The sequence below is a fragment of the Boleophthalmus pectinirostris genome, unplaced genomic scaffold, assembly GCF_026225935.1.
Source record: "Boleophthalmus pectinirostris isolate CB_2022bp ecotype Guang Dong unplaced genomic scaffold, ASM2622593v1 HiC_scaffold_6, whole genome shotgun sequence".
In the NCBI taxonomy this organism is placed as follows: Eukaryota; Metazoa; Chordata; class Actinopteri; order Gobiiformes; family Gobiidae; genus Boleophthalmus; species Boleophthalmus pectinirostris.
The window spans coordinates 4,426,869-4,450,712 of record NW_026571447.1 but is presented as its reverse complement, the minus strand read 5'-3'; the positions used below and the strand labels follow the sequence as shown (position 1 = coordinate 4,450,712).

At 42.4% G+C, this 23,844-nt stretch overlaps 1 protein-coding gene across 1 annotated transcript in view; it reads left to right on the top strand.

Annotated features, from left to right (window-relative positions):
* The first annotated feature begins 7,749 nt into the window (after nucleotides 1-7,749).
* The window catches only part of vwde (von Willebrand factor D and EGF domains), a 43,399-nt gene continuing 27,304 nt past the window's right edge, over nucleotides 7,750-23,844 (top strand). The window contains exons 1-11 of the mRNA XM_055163372.1: nucleotides 7,750-7,810; nucleotides 10,123-10,313; nucleotides 10,764-10,995; nucleotides 14,414-14,643; nucleotides 16,402-16,491; nucleotides 18,419-18,566; nucleotides 19,467-19,681; nucleotides 20,525-20,598; nucleotides 20,809-21,082; nucleotides 21,995-22,191; nucleotides 22,609-23,226. Of these exons, the coding sequence (XP_055019347.1) occupies nucleotides 7,750-7,810; nucleotides 10,123-10,313; nucleotides 10,764-10,995; nucleotides 14,414-14,643; nucleotides 16,402-16,491; nucleotides 18,419-18,566; nucleotides 19,467-19,681; nucleotides 20,525-20,598; nucleotides 20,809-21,082; nucleotides 21,995-22,191; nucleotides 22,609-23,226 (2,330 nt within the window). The remainder of the gene's footprint in view (nucleotides 7,811-10,122; nucleotides 10,314-10,763; nucleotides 10,996-14,413; nucleotides 14,644-16,401; nucleotides 16,492-18,418; nucleotides 18,567-19,466; nucleotides 19,682-20,524; nucleotides 20,599-20,808; nucleotides 21,083-21,994; nucleotides 22,192-22,608; nucleotides 23,227-23,844) is intronic.

Here is a 23,844-nt window from a genome sequence, read left to right as displayed (position 1 = left end):
GTTGTTGTAAATGTTTTGTTTCTGCGTATCTCATTTGAACAGAACATGACAAGCCCAAAGAGACCAACAGGCTCCACTTTTATTGGTGAGGTTACATAAACTGGGAAACACAAATATTAGAAAGCAATTTTATGTTTAACTTATAGTTTAGTAGTAAAGAAAGTAAAAGTATGTACGTGTATAAAAGTAATATAAAGGTGCACTACATATCTTGTGTAGTAATGTAGGGCTTGTACTGGATTTCCAACCATGTTTTAGTTTGAACTTTTAGCTCTGTTTACACCTTGACACAGAAACTACTGACTGGGATAGTGTCATCATGTTGTGTTGTTAATGTTGGAGTCGGCTCAATGGCAAGAACAAAACCCAGACAATAAAAAACTATTAAAAAAAAAAAAAAAGCCAGTGCTCAGATTCTCAGAATGAATCATACACAGACAAAGATACAGACCACAGATGTTAAGACATGAAAGCTCCTACCACCCTGAGACTGTATGCGAGAAATAAAGAAGGAGACCAAGGACTAGTGAATGTGAGAACCACTGTCCAGGATAAAACATCTAAGATCCATAAGTACATTAAGGACAAGGCTCTGACAGATGACGTTCTCAGAATGTCTCAGACAGTGGGGTTCAGAGGAAGAGGAGCTGGAGGGAGCATCATGTCAGGACAAGGCTCTACACGGGTGTACCACCGAAACATAACTGAAGTGGCTGAAATCAAGAAATCCTACCAATGTCTTGAGAGGGCTGGTCTGAAGGACAGCACAGAGTCACTGATCCTGGAGCACAAGAGCAGACCCTGAGCACCCGAGCAACAGAGGCCCAGATCTGCCACACCAGACCAGAGCCACGGTGTAGACTGTGCAAAGAGGCTCCTGAGACAGTCCAGCACAGAACTGCAGGTGTAAGATGCTGGCAGGGAAAGAAAAACATGGAGCAACACAACCAAGTGGCATAGGGCAGAGTGTACAAAAACATCTATGCAGAGTATGGGCTGGAGACCCCAGAATCAAGGAGGGAAACACCTCCAAAGGTCGTGGAAAACGACCGAGCCAAGATCCTGTGGGACTTCAGATACAGACTGACAGGATGGTGATCGATCCAGCCAGACATAGTGGTGGTGGAAAAGCAACAGAGCAGAGCCGTGGTGGTGGACATCGCAATACCAAGAGATGGTAATATCAGGAAAAAGGAACATGGGAAACTAGAGAAATACCAGGAGCTTAAGGAAGAACTGGAGAAGGCCTGGAAGGTGAAGGCATCAGAGCACTCAGGGCAGTGATCCCTAAACCGGATTAGATCCCCGGAGAAAACATCAGACATAGCAATACTACGAAAAGCAAAGATACTGCACAGAACTCTAAAGCTCACAGGCCTATTTTTATTTCAAAGCTAAATTGTGACGCTAAACACATTTTCTTTTTTCCAAACCATGCAGTCCTAATAGGGTTATTAGATTATGTTTATTGTTCATCCTTCAACCCTTCTGACCGATTTCCTCATTTTCCCTGTGCAGAGAAACTTGAGAGTCAAAACAGTGTGTTAGTGAGAATATTGGAGCCAAGTTCCATATTAGGAATAGAAATTGATTCATGGGCAAAGCAAAATAAAAGCACCAAAATCATATGAACATTTTAAGACCGAAACCTGAGGAGTCTGACAGCAGCGGTTACAGAGGGAGGGGTGATGTTTATTCAATACAAAGTGAATTGGAGCCGATGGAGTTAAAGCTCACTTCCTATTTGAACACAGTGGTTAAATATGTCCATTTATATATACAGTCCAAACTTTTGACTGGTAATGTATCTATAAAGTTACAACAGTGATGCGTTTTGGCTCCTCCACAGCTGAGAGTGCACAGATGGTGATGGCTTTTGCAGACTCTCGCCGCCAGTGTCCAGGCCGATGGAGCTGAAGATTTACGAGCGGCCTGTCTGTGGTCCCAGAGCTTCCCACAGACACACCGCCCGGGGCCTGCACAAGATTCACTGAGGCGTAGAACATAATATAAAACCATGTAAAAAGACCAAAGGGAAACTGACTACAGGCCAACATTAAAGAGCTCATATGAATCGATGTTCAGATGATCATGTTATAATGTCGTTTCCTCATCACAAACAGACCTGGAGTTTTGTTTCATTCACACAAACCCTGCATGTTTTGTCTGAGTTCTTCTCTCAAGCAGAAAACACACTATTCCACCTTGTGATGTAGTTATACAAGAAGAGCTCCACTGTGTTTTTAAACTCCATACATCTTCACTAGCATCATTTGGATCATTTCAGCCCGAAATTGCCAATCTGTACTGAACTAAAGGTAAGTGTTGTAGTACCCGAGACCGGTCTTGGTCTCGAGACTGGCCTCTACCGTGTTTGGACTCGGTCTTGTCTCGGCCTTGAAGGGGCTTGGACTCGGTTTTGTCTCAAACTCACTCATCCGATGGTCATCGAGTGCAATCATATTTCATCATGTGATCATATGTGGCTGAAGTTTGCAGATAAAAGTGCACAAATGCATCTGGTATTTGTCACGGTGTGCATTTGGTAAATGCACAGGGGCTGGTAAATCCCACTGCAAACCCAGTAAGAGAATGTAACTCCAGACTGTTACTGGAAAATAGGTATAAAAATTCTACCCACTTTCTTCACTTTGTTCATAGTTTCTGTAAAGTGCCAGAGGAAGTTCTCTTAAAGGAGAGGTTCTCAAACTGTGGGTGAGGATCCAAAAAATGAGCACAGAGTGTTTCAGTGCAGTACAGTTTGCTTGGCTTATTTTAACCTTAAATGAACATTAATAAGATAAAAGATTCATAAAACACTGATATATATGTGCCAAAATAACTGTAAAATACAAATAAATGTAGGAAATGACAAAGATGGTCTCGATTTGGTCTCAATGGGCTGCGGCCTTGATTTAGTCTCGGTCTCAACTTTTAAAAGTCTCAGTCTTATCAGAGGTCTTGGTCTTGTCCTGGTCTCAGGACCCTGTGGTCTCGGACTGGTTTTGGTCTTGATTAGTGCCGTCTTGACTACAACACTAAGGCGAGGAGAAAATTCAGTTTGTCGACTGGACAAAAGTTAGTTTGGTTGAAGACGTCAGCTGAAGAAGCAGCTTGGATCAGCTGTGAAACGTCTTCAACCAAACTAACAAACCAACCAGTCAACAAACTGAATTTTCTCCTCGCCGTGGACGACTGAGGGATTCTTCATACAAAACTAAGGGTAAAATGTAGCTGCTAACTTGAAAACTACAGCTTCATGACATCATAAGGTGGAACAGAGCATTCTGCTTTGGAGATGTAGAGAGACTAATAATAAAGAGTTACTCAAACACAAAACAAACAACTCCAGCTCTGTTTTTGAGGAGGTAACAGCTTTATAACATGGCTTAAAGCTCAAAAGAGTCAATTTTGTGTAATTTCAGACCTTTAAAGAAGACCTATTGTGCTTGTGTCTGCTATAGTTATAATCTATCGCACTTGTAGACCATGGAAACAAACAAAGTGGAGACCCTTCTCCAGGCCAAGTAAGAGTCAGGTTTGTGTAGATGCCAGCTCTTCACAGTAAGGTCTTTCTAATTTGCAATAATCACAACCAAAATGATGAAAAAACACGCCTTTATTTTAGTCTATGTTCTGGCTAAGAAGTTACTTACGGTAGCTTTAAAACAGTCATATCCTCACATGCTCTAACATCCGTGATCTGGTTTGAAATGATCTGTAACTGTCTGGAAACAGCGGCGAATGTGATATGTCCATTATCAGACGTCGTAAAAACCAGGTCTAACTGTTGCTCTTGGAGACTTGGAGAGCTTGAGGACCATCTGTGTTTGTAGTTACATGTGATAAATGTAAAGTCTTATTCTCTTCTCAGTTTTCCTTGATGGGTGCAGTGTTCTTCTTTCCAAATCGTTAGAAATGATGAAAACACAGTCTGGTACGGCGCGTTTCGATCCAAGTGCATGTTTGGCTAAGATAAACACAGCCGTTTGTCCGGAGCTCCAAACAAAGACAGTTTATTCCACATTTGGGTCAGATGAGTGAAAATATAAAATAGAGTTATCAAAAATATCGAAAATCAGATCTAATCGATACTGAAGCTGTTTGTTGAAAGTAGATCCTCATTTGTGCAGGTACTGATACTAAAAAAAGTCAGATTCACATGACACAAATGATTAAATGTCTAAAGAAAGTGTGTTTTTTTAATCACTGTGGTATCGGTATCGAGTATCGAGTCTATTCCTTTTAGTATCGAGATCAAGTTTGATATTTTAATAACCTAAAACTCGACACAGTATTGATTTAGGCCTATTAAAAGTGCATTGTGTAACTTTTCAAATGCTTTTCTTCCTCCATGGAGATGTTTGCGTTGTCTGGAATGTTTCACAGTATGGCATTAAACCTTTCTGTTTTCATGGAAACCAATTTGGGCGAAGTTACAGGTCAGATCTGCGGAGAGGCGACCCCGCACACAGTCAGAATGAATGGTTTTCTTGGTGTTTTTGAGCTGTAAAACCACCTGTAATTGAATAAATCTTAGGTGTTTAATCTCCATCGCCATAGAAACAAGAAGGTGACAGATCCTCCACCAGAAAAGTTACACAATGCGCCTTTGAAGGAAACGATATTAGACCTACTCATAGCTTGGAAGTCTTTCTAAAATAGAGAATTGACGTTGTTTTCCTACAGTGACTCATGAAAAGTGAGACAGGATTTGAACGAGACCTAAATATAGAAAAAGGGCCAGTGTAGAACAGGACCAAAACAAGTCTATATCAGGATTAAACTGGGCTCAAACCACCAGGACTAAACTGGGAAGTGTGAACGCATGTACACCAGGGTGACCACATGTCCCTGTTTTGAGCCTGTGTCCCCTGTCCCAGAACATTTATTATACAAAACCAGTGATTTGTCCCAATTTTACACAAAAACATTTCCCAGGTGTCCCTATTTTTAACCAATTTGAGCTAAACCAAGACTATATCAGGGCTATTTCAGGTCTAAACCAGGTCTGATCTAGGCCTAAACTAGGCCTAAACCAGTACTAAACCAGGACTAAACCAGGTCTATTTCAGGTCTAAACCAGGATTAAACTAGGATTAAACCAGGTCTATTTCAGGTCTGAAACAAGCCTAAACTAGGACTAAACCAGGTCTATTTCAGGTCTGAAACAAGCCTAAACTAGGACTAAACCAGGTCTATTTCAAGTCTAAAACTGGTCTAAACTAGGACTAAACTAGTACTAAACCAGGTCTATTTCAGGTCTGAAACAAGCCTAAACTAGGACTAAACTAGGACTAAATCAGGTCTAAAACAGGTCTAAACTAGGATTAAACCAAGACTACATCAGGCCTAAACCAGGACTAAACTAGGACAAAATCAGGTCTATTTCAGGTCTAAAACAAGTCTAAACTAGGTCTAAACTAGGGCTAAAATAGGACTATATCAAATCTAAACCAGATATAAACCAGAGCTCTCAGATTAAACACTGACCCACACTTGAGTTGAGAATGGACAATGCTACATGCTTTTTTCCACAATTTTATTTATACCCACCATCCCAACCCGGGTATGTCCCAGTTTTGAATTTAGAAAATCTGGTCTCTCTGATCTACACATTAGTTTAAAGGAGCATTGTGTTACGGTTGTGGTTCTGTCACCTGCTTGTTTCTATGGTTCTATGGTCATGGCCATACCAGCTTGTCAAAGCCTGACCCATCAGACCTCAGAAGCTCAGCAGGCTGGGTCTGGGTAGTACTTGGATGGGAGACACAGGGAACAGGGGAGCACCAGTGGCAGAAACTCTCGTTGTGTCCTTAGGCAAGACACTTCACCCACATTGCCAAGTATGAAAGTGGTGTGTGCGTGAGTGATGGTGGTGGTCGGAGGGGCTGATGGCGCAGATTGGCAGCCTCGCTTCTGTCAGTCTACCCCAGGGCAGCTATGGCTACAACAGTAGTTTACCACCACTGAGTGTGGAGAGGCTGAATAATGAACTGTAAAGCTCTTTGGGTATATTGAAAGGTGCTGTATAAATACAATCAATCAGTCAATCTATGGTTATGTCATTGCTGTGCCTGGAGTGTTTCACAGTGTGACATTAAACAGCTCAACCTTACATTTACTCAATCACAGATGGTTTTATAGCTCAAAAATACAATACCTAGAAAAACAGACATTTTGACAGAGAATCAAAAATCTGGACACCCCTAGTTTGTGGTGTTTGGTAATAAAATAGTGAAACGAGAGCATAATTAAGAAAAACTGTTCTGCACTTGGCCCATTCATGATTAATCTGCAGAGGTGGGATCAAGTCACTGTTTTGCAAGTCTCAAGTAAGTCTCAAGTCTTTGACCACAAGTCTGAGTCAAGTCCCAGGTCAAATACAGGCAAGTCCAAGTCGAGTCTCGAGTCACCGCCCGCACCTGGAGCTCCAGACCCCCGCAGCACAGGGAGCTACGTACCGGGGGAAAGCAGTGGGACTCAGGTGGCTAAGTCAAGTCCAAGTCGTCTGCTTTGAGGTTCAAGTCATTTCAAGTCTTTAAACCAAAGTACTAAATATAGGTTATACTTTTGCAATTTATATGAATTTTAAACTAAACTGTACTTAAAAAGTAATTGTATATTTATATATGAGCATTTATAAAGTATATAATTATTATATATTGTATTCATTTAGTTAATCTTTCCTTTTTAAATGTCTTAACAAGATCTTACTGTGAAACATATGGTCAGAATAGAAAGAAGTCAAGTCCAAGTCAATTCCCAAGTCAATGGCCTTCAAGTCCAAGTCATGTCCCAAGTCTTAGTCTATTTGATCAAGTCAAGTTCTAAAAATAGTGACTCAAGTGTGATTTGAGTCCAAGTCACGACTTGCAAGTCCCCTCCTTTGCTGACCCGAGTCAGTATAGTCACATTTGTGCTTTGGTCATTTTAAGCATGCAGTTTGGAGCCTGTGTCCTCTGTCCCAGCAGATTTATCCAAAACCAGTGATTTGTCCCAGTTTTACACACGAAATGTCCCCGATGTCCCTATGTTTGACCAATTTGATCCTGCCAACAGTAAAGAGAGGCATAAAGTGTCATTTAGGTAAAATATAGAAAAACTGCATAAAAATGACCAAAACACAATGAAAATGTGACTATACTGACACATGTTAGTCATGGATTTTCTCTGCATAATTAAATAGGAACACCTGTGAAATTTCTTGTATAGAACTTGGACAAATCAGTGGTTTTGTATAAATCTGCTGGGACATGGGACACAGGGCTCAAAAGTGGGACTGTCCTGGGTAAATAGGGACTTCTGGTCATCTTTCCCTCCACAGATCTGACCTGTAACTTGGTCTGGTTTAGTCTCCATGAAGATAGACAGTTTAACACCACACTGTGAAACATTCCAGACGAAGTAATAACATTCCCATGGAGAAAAGCATTTAACGAACCCTCCACCAGAAAAGTTACACAGTGCACCTTTAAAGTGCAGCTGATCCGGCTGCAGTGCGCCGTGTCTGGGCTCGGTCCTCCTCCTGTCCGCGCTGCGCCTGTGGAGCTGTGGAGGCGGAGGTCAGCGGCTGCAGGAGGCTCCACACACCGCGCGCCCTCGCCTCTTCTCCCCGCACACTCAGCCCCTGCGCGCCCCGCCACCGGAGCTCCACACCCCCGCAGCAGCACAGGGAGCCGCGCACCGGGACAAAGCAGCGGGACACGGGTGGCTCTGTACCGCGGACTGGCCCCTGTCTGTGGGACAATGAAGCGTGACGTTTCGGTTCTTCAGCTCCTCGTGTTTTTGTTTGCACATGCCCGAGCAGGTAAGAACACCAACAACAACATGAGCTTACTCACAGACGTGTTTTGTAGCAGCTAACTCATCAAGAAACTGTACTTTTACTTCTACTTGAGTATTTTTATTTGAGTAAAAAGTAAAAGTTGTGCTTACTCTTTCTACAAGTGACAAAAGCTTTATGTTTCTTGCACCTCTCCTTCAAATATGATTTATTTTGTCCTTTGAAAATACCAAACTTTAACTTCTAATTCTAAATCAGATCTTGTGTCTTGACAGTTACTCTTTAAGTTACCTGAGTAGTACTTTTCCCAAATACATTTCTACTCTTATTTTGAGTCATTTCATGGACCACTAAGCCTACTTTGTACTTTTACTTGAGTAATATTATTTTGAAGTAACTACTCAAGTAAGTTACTCTTATTTGAGTACGTTTTTGACTTCTCTACCCAAGTGTTTTTAGGATTATGTATCATTTTTTTAAACTATTATCTTAATTTGAACCATTTTAGGCGACTAGATCACCCAATAACAGTCTGCTTTTTGTGTTGTTGTGGTACAAAGTGAGTTAGTCTCGCACAAGTTAACCAGACGTCCCTATTTACTCGGGACAGTGCCAGTTTTGAGCCCTGTGTCCCATGTCCCAGCGGATTTATCTAAAACCTTTGATTTGTCCAGGTTTTATACAAGAAATCCTCCAGATGTCTCTATTTTTGACCAGTTTGATCCCTGCCAACAGTAAAGAGAGACAAACATTGTCATTTGTTTAGGTAAAATGCAAAAAATCTGCTTAAAAACGACCAAAACACAAAGAAAATGTGACTATACTGACTCACATTTAACTTAATTTTCCTTAATTATGCACTCGTTTCACAGTTTTATTATTATGAACTACCAAAAAAACAAAAACAAGACTCTCTTAGTTTTTTATTTTGAAATTCTGGTCACCCTAGTCTTGTACCATGGGTAAAATTATTTTGTGTGTTTAGGGGACATCCAAGTTAAAGTTTAAGTCCTGTCGTCATTGAAAACAGTGAATTCTATCGTCCTGGTCATGAAAGTCTCAGAACTCTAAAGCGTGTCACAGACTCAAGGCCCCGTGTCGCCTTTAGCCTGGACTGGCCTGTAAATCTCCTGGTCTGGTGTCATCTGTCATGTCTCTGTCTAGTAGAGTCAACACAGGCGGGTCAGAGCGTTTGGGGCCCCTGTGACAGAGTGACAGGGCAGAGGGACGGGGACAGGTGCAGGGACCCTGTCTGACAGCTCAATGAACTCATCAATACTGAGCCTGAACTGGAGAACGTCTTTAGATTACACCGTCATGTATTCACTGTATTTGATTTTGACCGTGTCGCACTAATTCACTACACCCTGTATTCTCCTACAAACCTAATGTCTCTTTTTAAAATGAGCTGTATTTGCTTTAGTCTGTCAGAAATCCAGTCATAGTAAAATAAGTCATTTTTATCTAACTACTACTAACTACTCTATTTAAAATGTGTGTAAGAAATGTCATAGTCTCCATAAAAGTGCAGTAGTGTTTAGAGCTGGGCTCTCCCTGCACACTGTTATTTTTACATAACTGTAATTAGCCTTTGTTCTATCTAAAACTTGAGAAGTTTGATCCTCAGATGTTCCCAAACTCAAATCTAAGGCAAATGAAAGGCAAATTATACAATAGTCACCTTTACCTGAGAGGCTTTATGTTTTGTAATCACTTCTGTTCACCACTTGCCAAATGTTAAAACACACTTAATTGTCCCCGTAGGGAAATGTGTCCTCTGCATTTGATCCATCCTTCAGAGTCACTGAGGACACCTCATCAGGAGCAGTGAGCACCACAGTGCAGAGCTTGGGGACACCTTTTTACATCTTGACCTATTCTTGGTCTAGACTTTAGCTGGAGGATTTGAGCTGTGGTGCATGTTTTGGGTTGATGAGGGAGACCAGAGTGCTCAGAGGAAACCCACCCAGACACAGAAAGGCCCAGGCAATCCAGAGATCAAACCTGTAACCTTCTTGTTGTAAAGCTGATTAAGCTCTGACAGTTTTTCTGCACACATTTTATAAGTGTCTTTGGTATTTCTCATGGAGTGCAGAAGCAGCAGTGGGCAGGTGTTGCTGTACACCTGTCAGCCCAGCTCCACACTCCAGCTGAGGTCCTGACTAAGCCACAAGCAACAAGATCATGGAGATGGGTCTCCTGTGGTGCTCAGTGCTCCTGTAGGTGTCCCAGCGGCACTGATAATGGGTCAAATGACTGATGTCCCCATGGGGACAATAATGATATTTTAACCTATACAATGCTCACATTGTCCCTCTTCTCTCTGTGCTGCTCAGAGCCCCCTCCAGAGTGTGCTCCGGGGGGCCACTCCGTGCTCCAGGAGCCATACCGCAGCGCCACCTTCAGCTCCAGTTGGTTACAGCAGTCCTCTGTGCACGAGCTCATCTGTGACCACTCCCTCACAGCCGGATGGTACCAGTTTCAACTGTTCCACAAACCTGCCAGCATGCCCACACACTGTGTGCAGGTAATGTGTGTAACACACACTGTGTGCAGGTAATGTGTGTAACACACACTGTGTGCAGGTAATGTGTGTAACACACTGTGTGCAGGTAATGTGTGTAACACACACTGTGTGCAGGTAATGTGTGTAACACACACTGTGTGCAGGTAATGTGTGTAACACACACTGTGTGCAGGTAATGTGTGTAACACACACTGTGTGCAGGTAATGTGTATGTGTCATAAACTGTATATGTAAATAGGAAGTGACCATGGGGGTCGTCGTCGGTGTGTCGGCTGCAGTGAGGAGTGAAACTTGTAGGTGGCTCGTCCTCTGCCTGATCTCATGGAAATAGAAAGTTCTAGTACATACTGTGGAAAGTTCTCCAGGGCGATAGAATTGAAGCCTCTGCTGATGCCTCATCAGTATTAAAGTCATTCCCTCTGTTCTCCCTCTACACTGTGTTGTGTGCAGGTGAACCACTGTGGCACCCAGGCTCCGGTGTGGCTGTCTCTGGGTGAGGGAGAGACTCTGCCTGGGCCGGGGGAGGTGAGGCAGCTCTCAGCCTGCGCGGCGTGGCACCTTTACCCCAGCACCAGCACAGACTGCTGCATGTTCCGTCTGCCCGTCACCGTGCGCCACTGTGGGAACTTCTATGTTTACCTGCTGCAGCCAACCCAGGGCTGTATGGCATACTGCGCCCAGGGTGAGTCTGTCACAGGGTCATACCAGACACCAGGGCACTTGTGTGGGCTGGAGTTTAACTATCAGTAGATAATGGGGCAGTATTGAATATTGATACTGGACAAAGCGATATATCAAACTGGTATCAATATCCAGACCATTACTGGAACTGATACATCACACATCCCTAGTATTAAAGGTCCATTATTACAGAAAATAGACTCTTGTGAGCTTTAAGCTATGTTAGAATGTTGTTACCTCTAGTGTCGTAGGGCTGCTCTTCATCATAAGACTGGCCTTGACACCGCTTTTTTGCATTTTCTTGGTCTCGTCTCAGACTCAAGTGCATTTATTATTAGTCTGTTTTTAAAGCTCAAAATGCTCTGTTGCACCTTGTGATGTCAACTGAAATTACCCTAATGATTCTGGTGAACGTGTATGTTTAAATGAGTGGAGCACTTCCTGCATTACCACATTACATCACAAGGTGGAACAGTGTTTCTAGTTTGAGCGAAGAACTCATCATTTTGACTGAGTGAGCTCGCCTCTTCACAGATCTCACATGTAACTTGGCACTGTGGTGTCACCTGCTGTGTCTGTAGAGATAAGTAAGTGGAATGCCACAATGTGGAACATTCCAGACAACATCTCCATGAAAAGAAGCAGGTTTCAGACCCTCCACCAGAAAAGTTACACAGTGCACCTTTAAAGCTCACAAGAGTTAATTTTGCAGACCTTTACAGAGATTATGACAGGACGTGGGCATTGGTGCTGATGCTGTTTGTGCTCCGTGTGTGACAGAGTGGACAGTGGAGAGAGCGCCCTCTTGCAGCAGTGAGGAGCAGGACAGCGGTGGAGCGTGTCAGAGTGAGCCTCTCTTTACCCCTCTGTCTGTCTGTCTGTCTGTCTGTCTGTCTGTCTGTCTGTGTGTCTGTCTGTCTGTCTGTGTGTCTGTGTGTCTGTCTGTGTGTCTGTGTTGGACTGGAGCGTGAGGAGGTCGGGAGTTGCCATGTCGTGAGGAATGCACTGCCAGCCCTTCGCTGCTCCTCTTAATGAGCCCAGCATGTGTCTCCCTGTATCCACCTGACCTGGTCTCCACGGTAACACACAAAAACATGCTCCCAGTGACGATGTTTTACATAACGAGGAAGTTACACTAAACTGACTCTTGTGAGACTTAAAGTACCTGTATTATACTATTTTCTGATCTGTATTATAATGTTCTTTCCTCATCAGAACACACCTGGAGTTGTTTTGTTTCATTTGCCATGTTTACATGAGAGCTTTAATTCTGAATCAAAATCATTTAATTCTGAATAAAAATTTATTTTGCTTTAAAAAGACCATGTAAACACTTAATTCTTAATGAAAATGATTATTCAGAATTAAACTTAATTCAGAAGTAAGTGGGTGGTTAATCTGATTTTAAAGCCCAAATAATTTATACGTCGATCATGTTTATTCTTGTTAAAAATAATGTCGGTGGTTCAGCACATGCTCGTTGGGTCGCTCTTCTGACGATCCAGCTCCACCAGTCCTGGCTTTGGACTTTCCTCCACGTCCCCATTGGATTTGGAGTGGAGTGGGCTGAGGTAGAGCAGCCTCACACTCAGTTTGTCTTCTTCCTCTCTTCCCATCTCCTCCTCAGCTGACAGACGTAAAGCGTGATGAGAGAATTCTCCAGCTGCTGCGCAATTATCATCGAAACGACTACAGAAAAAGTTTGGATCATGTTTGTGTCCGTGGTGTAACGACAAACCAAGATGACAGAAAAGCCGGTAGCAGCTGAAGTGTGTGTTTTCGTCCTGTAGATGTAAATACTAGGGCCTGACCGGTATGGATTTTGTTGCGGCCGATATGATACGGATAAAATGGGAGTTGGAGGTGCTGATAACCAATATAATCGCCGATATATTTAGTGATATAAAAATTCACTGTAAATCTTGAATTGTTTAAAAAACTTAGGTTTGTTTATTTAGGCAACATTTATTGTTATTCTGACTCTTTACATCATTTACAGACAGTAGGTCGGACTAATGGTGTGTTTGAATCTTATTCTAGTAACAAGTAAAGAAAGTAAACTACCGCTATTAGCCTTTAGCGGTAAATGTGTGCGCGCCGCGGTAATTAATTACATGTGTAAATGTTGATCATTCACACCTCTATTCACAGCTCATTTACATATCAATGCAGGTCCAGTAACATACGGCCAATATAGTCACTTTACAGTAGGCCAATAGAAAACAGTCTGTTTATGTGCGGGAGCTACAGCAGCTAATCGCTAACCAATGAGAAATAACAAAAAAACTTCAAAACAGACATTTCCAACATTCAGCACTCACACAGGCTCCTTTCAGATCACAAGTCTGCACTAATAAATGTCCTTTTAATCCAGACCCAACCGATTGTCCGTAAAAAGAATATAATCTCAATGTTTGGATCTGTGTCTGTGGGTGTAAACAAACACACGTGAGTAATGTGACTCTGTGGTGTGTTCAGGGACAGTACGACACACACACAAATGACTCTGCAGATAAATCCTGATGCGGAGCCACATATGGGGATATTTATCTGTCTGTAAATTGGATTAAATGAACATAATGTAGAGAGTCTGAGCTTTATAACGAGGTGTAACATGCTCACGTCAAATATCGGCCCATATCGGCAAAATTTAGGCCGATTGCCGTTATGTTTCTAAGAACCAACCGATATATCGGTCGAGCCCTAGTAAATACGTTTGTGTCTCTGTCCAATCAGAACCCTTCAACACTCCCAGATGCTGAGCAGAATTAAATAAAAGCAGTTTAACAAGTTTTCCATGTAAAGCTCAATTTGGATTTAATATTTCCAAGTGAACTCGAAGGAGAATAATTGAATTCCAAACAATTTAATTCAGAACAATTCATTTGGAATTTAAAAACATCATGTAAACATGACCATTCACACATGTTTAACACACAAACCCTGCAGATTTAGACTGAGTTCTCTACAGAAAACAGTCTGTTCCACCTTGTGATGTCATGTGGTAATACAAAAGTGCTCCACTGTGTTTTTAAACTCCATACACCTTCACAAGAATCAGCTGGATAATTTCATCTTTGGAATTGCCAATCTCTTCTGTACTAAGGGTAAAAAGTAGCTGTTATCTTGAAAACTACCCCTTCATGACATCACAAGGTGGAACAGAGCATTTTGAGCTTTGGATGAATGAAACAAAACAAAACTGTGAGTATGTTTCTGAGGAGGTAACAACAATGCAAAAGAGTACATTTTGTGTAATACAGGACCTTTAAATTAGAAAATGTGACCAAAAAGGGAACTAAAGTCAGAAGATAGTATAAAATGTTCTTCACCAGTAACACACCTGCAGTTTAGTCCCTGTTACGCCTTGGACCGATCGATGGACAGTGTGTGTGATCATGTGACTTGTTCCTTGACAGAGGTGCCCCCTCCTGCCCCGTCCTCGGTGCTGATTGCCCCAGAGTCCAGAGGAAACAGCGTGTATCTGAGGTGCTCCTTCCACAGCGGCTCCAACAGCTCCGTGGGCTTCATGGTGTCCTGGTCCCGTCTCTCCGCTCTGGGCCTGAGGGAAGAGCTCAAACAGGAGACCACCCTCCACACCTCCGCCCTCATCGAGCTCGACGGGTTCAACCTGCGCCTGGGAGACAAGGTAAAACTCTGAGCTCCTAAATGACACAAAACTGACTCTTGTGAGCTTTAAGTCGTGTTAGAATGTTGTTATCTCCTCAAAAACAGACCTGGAGTTGGGTTTTGTTTCATTCACACGTTTGAGTAACTTTTTATTATTAGTCTGTCTACATCTCCAAAGCTCAAAATACTCTGCTCCACCTTGTGATGTCATGAAGCGATAGATTTCCAGATTACACCTTCTTTTAGGAGAACGCTTGCAGGTAAAAACAACAAAATATTTGATCAGAAGTGCCGTTTGTTTAGACAGTGAAAATCCGAAACCATCCTCCAGACTGGAAAAGTTGAATATGCTCCACCGTAGCGTTTCCGTCTACACTGCCCAAGACGCAAAACTCTGGTCAGATCTGCTCACGTCGCGTATGCATTTACGTTACATACATACAGTACACAGGAACAAACATGTTGGATTGGTTTCCATGTGTCGGACCTTCAAGTTGCTCTGGCAGCTCTAATAAACTTACAGGAGGCTCCCAACAAATGTAGAGAATCTGCAGAGATACTGTTAGTGAACAGAGAAGGATCTGCCATCACCTGTGTCAAATTCTGGACGCACCAGTTTGTCGCAGGCGAGTCAGACGGATAACCAGCTTCAAAACAGACACATTTTGGACACTCACCGCTCACACAGGCTCCTCTCAGATCACAAGCCTGCACTAATAACTGTCCTTTTAATCCAGACTCAAACTGATTGTCTGTAAAAAGAATATAATCTCAGTCTAAGCTTTATAACGAGGTATAACATGCCCACGTGAAATATCGGCCCATATTGGCAAGATTTAGGCCGAATGCCGTTATGTTTCCAAGAGCCCATATCGGCCGATAATATCAGCCAACTGATATATCGGTCGGGCCCTAGTAAACAGAATCTGCAGAATCTACAGAGATACTATTAGTGAACAGAGAAGGATCTGCAATCACCTCTGTCAAATTCTGTATGCAGCAGTTGTTCGCAGGCGAGTCAGACAGATATGGACAAGACCTGGAGAACCAGTCAGTGGTGGAACAACTTTGTGGAAGGAGTAGCTGATGAAAATGCTTGGCATGAAAACTTCCGTATGTTCAAAGACGCCCTTGTTGCTTTAAGTACAGGCAGACACAATCCAATTCCACACACTTTTGTGTCACTGTGTGCATGCAGAAAACACTCGTCTCAACGCGGAATAAAAAGTGAAGACGTGGCGCCACTTTTGCGTCTTCTGTTCAGACCGTCATCATATAAACGTAGCCTTAGTTCAGTAGAGAATGGTAGTTTCAGGGCTAAAATCATCCAATCTTGCAGTTATAGGAGCAAATTTGGAGCAGAGTTACATATTAGGAATAGGAATGGATTTACAGAAATAAAAAGCTCAGGATCATGTAGAGGAGGTTAAGGGACGGTCCTAGGCACGGGCAGACAGGATAGTTTAGGTTTGCCACTGAGCGGGTTAATACAAACGTTTTAAGACCAACACGAGGAGCCTGACAGAAGTTACAGAGAGCGAGGCGACAGTGTTTCAGTATAAAGTGAAATGGAGTCACAATCGATGGAGATGAAGCGTGCCCCATGCTCACTTCTGTTTGGTCATGTACTTTAAGTAAATATGAAATCAAAAGAGTAACTGTGTGTGCGTCTGTATCTCCGTCTCTCTCTCTCTCTGTGTGCGTGTGCGTCTGTGTGTGCGTCGGTCTCTGTGTGTGTGTGTGTGTGTGTGTGTGTGTGTGTGTAAACTGTGCTCAGATTTACTGCTCCAGCTCCAGTTTCTTCTTGGACTCTCCAGAGATCCACAGCCCGTCGGTGGAAAGTGCAGAGTTCTTCGCTGGAATCAGAGTATGTTACACTCATCTTTATTTTATGTCTTGTTTATGGATGATAAAAATAGACCCTGTTCAAACCTCACCCGTAACTCTTATATCTTGATTATAACTGTGGATATGAAATACCTGTTCATTTGACTTGAAATTGTGGTGAAATATTAAATATTTTTTATGTAATCATGCAGTTATTTACGGATTTTGTACTGATGTTCATTCATTCAAACTGTTTATTAAAGGTGCATTGTGTAACTTTTCTGGTGATGTATGAGGTAGTGCTTTGCCTGGAATGTTCCAAACAGCTCTACTTTATGTTTATTCAATTACAGGCGGTTTTATAGCTCAAAAATACCTTGAAAAACATAAATTCTGACTGTGAGCAGTGTCGCCTCTCCACAGATCTGACCTGTAACTAGCAGATAGAAAGGTTTAATGCCATACTGTGAAACATTCCAGAAACAGTATCTCCATGGAACAGATCAATGGACAGATCCTCCACCAGAAAAGTTACACGATACACTTTTAAGTCATACATTTATATTATTTTAAAATGTCTTTCTGAAATTAAAAACTATAAAGTGTTTTTAAATGAAGGACCTTGGGAAGACTAGCTGGCCTTTGGGTTCAACTACCGGAAATGTTACACAATGCACCTTTAAGTGCCACATTCTGTTATGTATTGCAGTTCATATTCAGAACATTTTTTGGGGGGATAATTCTGCTTTAAGGTTTGGTTCACTATTAAGGTTTTGCATCTGCATCACAAAAACACGTGATCTGTTGTTTATGCCGCCATGATGCAGGTCAAACTATCCATCTGGACCAACGTGTATTATTTGTGTATGATAAAATAAGAAGGACATGCTGTGCTTTTTTCACTTTCGCCGGCACGGAATTCCACCCACCCCGATCCTCACTTTCGCCAACATAGAATCTAACCCTCAATTTTCACCGCCCGAGGTCATTACGGTTTTGATTTTGACCCCTATTCTTCTTACCCTTAGCCAGGCTGGCGCCACCTAGTGCCTCCACTCAATTTCATTTCTCTCTAGCAACTAGGTCAGGAATTAAAATGCACTAGACAATTTGCAAAAAAACCCCAAAAGTGCAAGTTCGGGCACCAGCCAATCAGTGAAGAGCCATACATTCAGTGTTGTCAACTAATCCCGACATCGAAGATTTAAAGCCAGAACAAAGAGAATGTTTGGTGAATTTCATCAAGGGGAAAGACGTTATTGTCCTTCTTCCTATGGGATTTGGGAAAAGCTTAATATACCAGTTAGTCCCGTTAGCAGTGCATTACACACTTCACAACCAAATAGCAGTGATTGATTAAATGATAACAAGTACCCGCCTACTATCGAGCGAATGAAACCTAACACTGCGAGGTCAGACAGTTTCTACGAAGTGACACGAAGTGAAACCAGCTGATGAATCAGGCTAACTTCCCCTGGCTGTTATCAGGAGCAGATATGATGTTTGGTGATCAACAAACATCTCACGCATCCAGCTCCAAAATATTTATAAGCCTCTAACCCCTTGTAACTTTTCAGTTCTTACTCGGTGTAGGACGATGTCGAATGAATTAAGTAGTTATAAATATCTGGATATTGGAGGTTGAGCACAGAGTGAGCGTCGGAATTAGGGATCTATTCCACAACCCAGGAGGATGACTTTAGCTTTATATATTTCTAATGACGGCTGATCTAACTAGCTGTCAATTATGGACAGTTTTAAGTTGTTTGCGCTCATTAAAGTCACCGTGATTATATTGTAATAACTGAATAACACCTTGCAGATCAACCCCAACCTTGACCTGCAGTATTGCCGCCAAAACATTAAGTCACACGTAAATCCTTAATATCACACTTAATAATCTGTAATGGCGACATGTTTGTGGATGATAAAACGTCCGGCGCTCTGTCCTGTTGTGTCCGTTGCAGTTGAGAGCCGCTCAGAGCCGTGTGTCTGAGGACGGGAGACTGTACGAGCTGCTAGTGGAGAGCACAGTCCCAGTGCCATGTCTGAAAGAGAAAGACTCATCTCCACACGACTGCACCCTGAGTCTGGACATCAGCACCAGCAGCCAAGGTTTGGTTTTTATTTTTATTTATACAAGGCAAATAACAGCTATGTGTATGGACGATCATTTATTTCATTAGATTTTGAATTTTAAATACCAATGGATTTCTCACTTCTCACTAAAAGAATTGAGGTTTTAATGAAGCTAATTCTGACCAATCAGATCGCTTCACTACACCATTTCTTGTTTTTTAATCAATTAGATCGGATCACTTTGGATAGATTGCTTCTGCCTTGACATCTTGGATCTTTCCTGCAATTACTTTTTTCACTGCAAATTTCATACTCTGAATTTTGACTGTTGAATTTGAGGGCTTGATAATATTTGTGCTGGTTAATTTTTAAAAAGGTCATTTTTAAAATATTGAATTTTAAACACTTTAAAAATGTACACATAATTTCATTAACTGACATCCAGAATAAAAATAATTCAAACATGTTTTTATAAGAGTTAAAATATTCAAAGTGAGAAATTCAGTGGCATTTTAAGTTGAGGATCTGAACAGATCTGGAACAGTTTTGTCTTATTCAATTTTTTGTTTTTGTGGAAATAAATGCAGTTTTCAGTCTCTGGTATCAGCTGATATTGGGTATCGGCAGATGCTTAAAGTTATAGTATCGGAAATGGAATGAGAACTGAAAAAGCTGCTTCCTTAGTTCCTAACGTCATCACAAACATGTCTGAAGAGGTTTTAGATGTCATCCATGCATGTTTGAGTAATCTTGTGATCTCTCCTATGCCCTATTCTGTAACATTTTGTCCAAGACTCCGCCCACAAGCCTGCATCACCCACACTCCCACACGACAGTTCTTCATAAATATACAAAAACATGATACAAAAGAGTGTCTAGTTTGGATACTACCACAGTTTGAGAAAGATGCTCTAAAGTGTGGTGTTGTTGTTTCAGATGAGGAGCAGTTGGGATCAGACGTGTCGCTCTCGTCCTGTGCCGTGGAGCTGGGCGTGGGGCCGTGTGCAGAGGGCGTGTGCAGTCAGGCTCTGCTCCACTTCAGCCCCGTCACAGACTTCATCCTGGACGGAAACCGAACCACCAACATCTCTGTCAAACCCATCGCCACCGACAACTTCCTGTGGAACGGATACACCCCAGAGTCTACTCAGGTGAATGGATTGTGGAGTAAAGCAACAAATAGCATGCTAACATGCACTTCCTCATTGTCAAACAAAAGAAAATGCATTCTTATTAGATGAACAACCCAGAGAGGATGTATTTTGAACTCAGGAACTGCTTATTCAAATATATTGGTACTAGGGCAAGACAAACTGCTCAAATACAAGGAAATAAACTCAGGAAGGCTACATTGCCTTTAAATGTGTTGACTTCTGAATGTTAATCTTTATTTGAGGTGTTCTGGTCATAGCGCACTAGGCTGCCAGAGTCTATAAGCAGGTAAAGTGATACCATGATGTGAACAACCTCTGAGCACTGAGCAGACTCACGTCTTCTGTGGAGAATCTGCAGAGAGGAGACGAATGGAAGCAGACCAAAACAGATGAGTCAAAACGAATCATTTGAACATCAGTGCTATTTTGTTTCTATAGACGCTCAATAGGTGCACGTCACCACCACTTTAAACACAGTTTAGGTTTGCATAAAATAATGATCTGTTTTCGATTTTCACAAAAAAGAAAACACAAAACACTTTGCTAACATTGCTCTGTCACTTTGCCAAATCAATTCTGACACAGAATTAAACCAGGTCTAAACCAGGTCTAAACCAGGTCTAAACCAGGACTAAACCAGGACTAAACCAGGACTAAACCAGGACTAAACCAGTAAACAAGAGACAACATATTTTCCAGCATTTGGGGGATGGGCTGTGGGCTGGATTAGGCCTGCTGGAGATTCTCCTTTTACCGTGTGTTATATGACATAATATATTTATAGACTGCTTCAGCTCAGGTCTGATTAAATGAATCAATATTTGTGTGTGTTCATTTCAGATTACAGTGACAGATGTCCCGTCTGCCTACTGCTATGTCTTCACAGATCCTCACACTGTCACCTTTGATGGAAGGTAACTATTCTCTAAGTACGACTGTATATCATTTCTAACCTCCCTCCTCCACACTCCCTGACGTGCTTTTAATCTCACAAGAGTCAGTTTTGTGTAATGTAGGAAGGACCTTTGAATGATTGGTCTAATCCATCAGATGTACTTAAAGGAATGTTGCTCAAGTTTCTCCTGTTGAATTTCCACATCCTAAAGTTGTTGTGATTCTTCCAGGTCTTATGAAAACTACCAGATTGGCACCTTTGTTCTGTACCGGAGCGTGGCGTGGGCGGTGGAGGTGCACGTGCGTCAGTGGGAGTGTGGCAGTGTGGAGCACGCCGCCTCCTGTGTCTGTGGGTTTGTGCTTCGAGACGGACACGACGTCGTCTCCTTCGACATGTGCGACGGAGAGCTCGGAGAAACCAAACCCCAGCTGTCCGTCAAGAACAAGGGTCTGAACAAGAGCAGCCTGCGCATCACAGAGTCCTACCAGGGACGAAAGATCACTGTGAGTCAAAGACACAACTGGACTATACCAGGACTGGACTTTAGCAGGACTGGACTCTTGGAGATTGTCTTTTTGGCTCTATGCTTCATCTATGACCTTAATATTTTGATTAGTTTATTTGTGCTTTGACAGGAAACTTTTACCAATTCATGTTTGATGTGGATAGGCCCAGTGATTACAGAGATATTAATCTTATACTAAGACTACACATCTGCAATTTATTCTACCATAGACCTGACCTGCCCTTCACCTGCAGCTGCTGTGATGCCACATGAACCCGATCTAATGCCTCTTGTTCTCCCAAACTTGATTTATTATTCTAATTTAATGTTTGTCATAAATTTTCCTGTATAACGGATTTGAAGCTTTTGAAGAAGACTGGCCACAGTTAATCTTGCACAACAGGATAGATTTTCTTGTGAGTTCACAAACTCACAAAAATCCACCTTGACCCCTGCTGGTACGACAGGGCCCAGCCTCTGGAGGACAGACCGATCACAGAGCAGCTTTAAGGAAGCCCAAATGAACCAAAACAAACATGGTGATGCCAACAGACGTACTTCAGCCTCTTTGATCAGAAATAGAGACTTTTAGAGACAGACATTTAGTTTGTAAAAAACATGCAGAAGGTAAGAGCTTTGTGTATTTGTGAACAGGGGAGATGTTTGTGCTTTTCTCTCAACTGGATTTAACTAAAGTTTGATCTTTCCGCTTGTTCCACTGTTGAGACGCTTTGACAGACAGATTCAAATACTAGTATTTCCCCATCTCTTTCACTGAGAAACACTCCAGACTGATAAACTTGTAGAACTTCATTCAGAGGGACACACAGATCAGTCTAGCATTAGCCAGTGAGAAAAAAGGTTCATGTAGAGATATTTGTGTTTTATACTAAATGTGGACTGTGTGCAGATGAGCCTCTCGTCTGGAGCGTTTGTCCGGGCTGATGTGTCCTCATGGGGGATGAGTCTGACGCTGAGGGCCCCTGGAGCCGACAGGGGCCACACCCAGGGCCTCTGTGGGACCTACGATGGACAGACTCATAATGACTTCCACTCAGCAGAGGGCGCTCTGCTGCCAGATGAGCACAGTTTTATCTCAGCCTGGAGGTCAGTCATGGGTAGGGGACGTACGCAGTAAATATGGGAAGGTAGAAAGAGACACGTACGATTCTCTGAGTTTTAATTCCAAATAAGAGAAGTACAGTTTATTTGTTTTAGTTTTTTGTTAGATTTTTAAGTTAAAAAATCTGTAGTTAAAAAAAAAAAAAAAGTATATATGCTAACAAAATGAATTAAAAAAATAAATTTTATATTTTTTAATTCGGTTTTGATGCATTAAAACTACGTAAAATCTATAAATGATATCATATTTAGACCTCAAGATCTGTTTATATAATATATCTGAGGCATTTTTTTCAAATACATGAGAAAAAAATCGGGTATAGAGTCATTTTTCCTCAGTTATTTTGAGAAACATGACTATTACATTTTTTAACTTTGCTTTTCTTTGCTTTACCTCTGCAGACTTCCTCCTGGCAAGAGCCTCTTCGACTCAGTCCCGTCTTCTCCTCCGACCACAACCAGCCCCCGCAAGTTCTGCCACTGCCAAACCACACCTCCTCCAACCCCCCACAGAGCCCAAACCCCTCTGACCTCTGACCCCTGCTCTCACCTGGGCAACGTCCGCCTCTCCTCCCTGATCCCGACTCTGGACGTGACGGCCGAGTACATCTCCTCTGTGGAACTCCTCAAAACCCACCCCCTGCACCCGAACAAAGCCCAGAGCCTGAGCCAGTCCCATTTAGAAGACTTCACTTACTTCTTCCCAGAGGACCACGAACCAGCCCCCCGGCAGCCCGACTCTCCCCCGGCGTGGCCCACTCACTCTGGGTTGAGCGAGGAGCAGGCCAGGGCGCAGTGCCGGGGAACGCTGGTGAATTCCAGTATCGCTCAAGGTTGCGCCAGGCTGCTCCAAAAGTCTACGCTGGATCAGGCTGTGGAGATGTGTGTGTCCGACCTGCAGCTCAAAGATGAAGACTCGTGGTTGAATGGGACGCTCCCCCTGCTGGAGAATGAGTGCGAGCGCAGGCTGGTGGAGCAGAGGAGGAGGGAGGACTATCCTGAGGTCCTGGCAATTCTGAGGTAGTACTTTAAAAATATATCAGAAATATACCACGTTTTAAAAGGTCCTTGTTACAACCCAGCTTGTTGGGATCAGGGAAGTAACAAAAATAAACCAAGATGGAAAAATTTAATAAATTAAGTAATGTTTAATTAACAGGAATGTAAAGGTAAATCAACAAAACAGACTAAAATATACAGAAAATAATTTAACTTAGGCTGCGTTCAGACTGCAGCCTGAAGTGACCCAAATCAGATTTTTTGGGCCCTTTGTGACCTGTATCTGATCTTTTAATGACAGTCTGAGCGACAAAGATTCAATTTTTTCAAATGCGACCCAGGACACTTGGATATGTGCTCCTGAAACAGATACATATCTGATCTTTTGACATGTGACTTCAGTCTGAACAGCCAAAGTGCATTCATTCGACCTACACGTTGTCAACGAGCCACAAACGTCACTATTCTGCACTGAAGTAGGCGAAAATTGTTAATGAACTCCGTGTCACTGAAGTGAAGCACATCACCACTCACGGCTCCGTCTCTGCATCCACACATTCCTTTCAACGGACGTTGCCCCACAAAACACCACGGCCAAAAACCTCGTCCTTCTCAATCTCCTCCTTAAAACAAGTAAGT